At 27.1% G+C, this 2,264-nt stretch overlaps 1 protein-coding gene across 1 annotated transcript in view; it reads left to right on the top strand.

Annotated features, from left to right (window-relative positions):
• The first annotated feature begins 1,184 nt into the window (after positions 1-1,184).
• LOC102677959 (serine/threonine/tyrosine-interacting protein-like) overlaps positions 1,185-2,264 on the top strand; it is a 1,913-nt gene continuing 833 nt past the window's right edge. The window contains exons 1-4 of the mRNA XM_031515408.1: positions 1,185-1,356; positions 1,690-1,788; positions 1,865-2,016; positions 2,099-2,258. Of these exons, the coding sequence (XP_031371268.1) occupies positions 1,318-1,356; positions 1,690-1,788; positions 1,865-2,016; positions 2,099-2,258 (450 nt within the window). The 5' untranslated portion in view covers positions 1,185-1,317. The remainder of the gene's footprint in view (positions 1,357-1,689; positions 1,789-1,864; positions 2,017-2,098; positions 2,259-2,264) is intronic.

Here is a 2,264-nt window from a genome sequence, read left to right as displayed (position 1 = left end):
AAAAACTGATAAATGAACTCTTCCATTGTATGAAAATTATCTCCAATTTATTATAACAGTTAACTTTTAAAAACTTAGAGAATATTCTATGTTTCTGCCATCTTCTCTATACGACAGTATGAATTTGCAATATATTTCGTGACAATGATCACGTTGAATATCTTTGATTTAATAATAAGTCCATCAAATCAAGACAGCTGAAAGCATTTAATTAAAACATATAAATGATGTAAACAAAAATTGCTTAAACTATAATTTCAAGACAGGAAGTTAATAAATAATAATAAATCAAAAAATGAAGATTTGCGCGTATTGCTAGTAAGATTTACACATCTAGCAATTAATAACTTGTGCTAATGACTATTTTGCGCGAAAGTTCGGGCATTGATGCGTCTAAGAAATCTATCAGCTGTTCCGGTAAAACGCATGACATGAAGCACGCACGCAAAATTACGAACTGATGCCACCGCATGCATGAACTTTCATCGCGAAAGCGTGGCGATAGTTATAAAATATTGTATTACGTCCCGGAAGAAAATACGTGCAGGTTACCGCAACAGGGAATTGGTGCCTCGTAAAACTTTGTATTAAACAGTTCGTAACTAAATTGCACCGTTCGACTCGTGATCGAAAGTGTACCGTTTCTCTTTTCTTTGTGAAACGGGAAATCTTTTGGCTACGCAATTTGGTTAACGATATCGCTATTAAAATATACTATTTGTGCTATTTTCTTACTATGAACTTCTATCTCGCAATATTAAAATTAAAGAATAATCATTCAATTTTTTTTATAAATATTATTATAAGAAACATTTTTTGTTTTTGTTGTTGAAACATTGAAAACAGATGAAATTTTTTATATGATTTTATTATTAGTAATAATAATAAAATAAAATTATTCAATAAATTAATATAATATTTCGATATAATATTCGATTTAGTTTAAATATTAAAATCAATTCTTACGCTTCCGGAAGTTATCACCGAATAAAGTGACATTCATTTTAAAATGCAATTTCTTTGAATTCTTTTAAGATAATAAAAATTATTATTTTAATTATATTTTAATGTCTATAATTTATTTTATACATGGATTTCAATGATTCTGAAATTTTTCTTTCTTAAAATTTATAAAAAATCATCAAGATTTATATTTTAGATATTCTACACTAGAGAACGCTTTCGTAGCTTACTATATTACAAATGGCCGCTACCTCAAAAAACAATATCGTGATCGCGGGAAAGAAAATATTGTATTTCTCATTTTCTTATCTAAATTCAACGTTTCTACGCATTTAAGTTCACAAGATTAGTGGTATGCTTTCTCTAGATAATAATGAATCTCATCAGGATGAGGTATGCAATTCGTAATCGATTTTAAAGTATTATAAAAAATGTATTCTTTGAATTTTAGGTTATATTATCTGTCATTGACATTTTTTCTTTATACATATTTCCAAAGACGCAATTTATCCATTATTTTACTATACTTATAAAAAGGTGTTCAAGTTCAACGATATGTCATATCTTTTTTGTTTCTTTATACTTTTAGATTGAAATTTATGTTAAATTGAAAATAAATATTATTTATAATGTATTTTTAGTTATTAATAATATTACCCTTCCTTAAATATTTTATAATTTTTCTAATAATTTAATATAATAGGCTGAAATATAAATATTCTATAGGAAACCACTAGCGAAAATGGATCTGATGATTATCCAAGAATACCTGTCTCTATGGATGGACCAAAAGAATGGACTTATACAATGAGAAGACATATGCAGGTATATTGGACGGATATATTTTATTAAAAGATATTTAGAAAATATATTGTTTGAATCAATAGTTACCTTATGTTAGGAAGTGGTACCTGGATTATATCTTGGTCCATATAGTGCAGCTAGCCGATCAAAATTACAATCTTTGATAGAACATGGCATAACTCATATAGTATGCGTTAGACAGGATATAGAAGCAAATTTTATAAAACCCAATTTCCCTGATAAATTTAAGTATGTAATATAAAACTGATTAATTCATATTCTTAGAAATAATTATTGTTTATGGTATACCTGCTAATAATGAATTTTATAGATATCTTGTTTTAAATATTGCTGATACAGCAACAGAAAATATTATCCAACATTTTCCAAAGGTAAAAGCTTTTATTGATGAAGGTTTAAATTCTGGTGGCCAAGTTTTAGTTCATGGAAATGCTGGTATATCAAGATCTGCTGCATTAGTTTTAGCATATGTTATG

This window comes from Apis dorsata, unplaced genomic scaffold (assembly GCF_000469605.1).
Source record: "Apis dorsata unplaced genomic scaffold, Apis dorsata 1.3 scaffold_68, whole genome shotgun sequence".
In the NCBI taxonomy this organism is placed as follows: Eukaryota; Metazoa; Arthropoda; class Insecta; order Hymenoptera; family Apidae; genus Apis; species Apis dorsata.
Note: the sequence above shows the minus strand (reverse complement) of the source record. Positions and strands in the feature narration are given on the sequence as shown.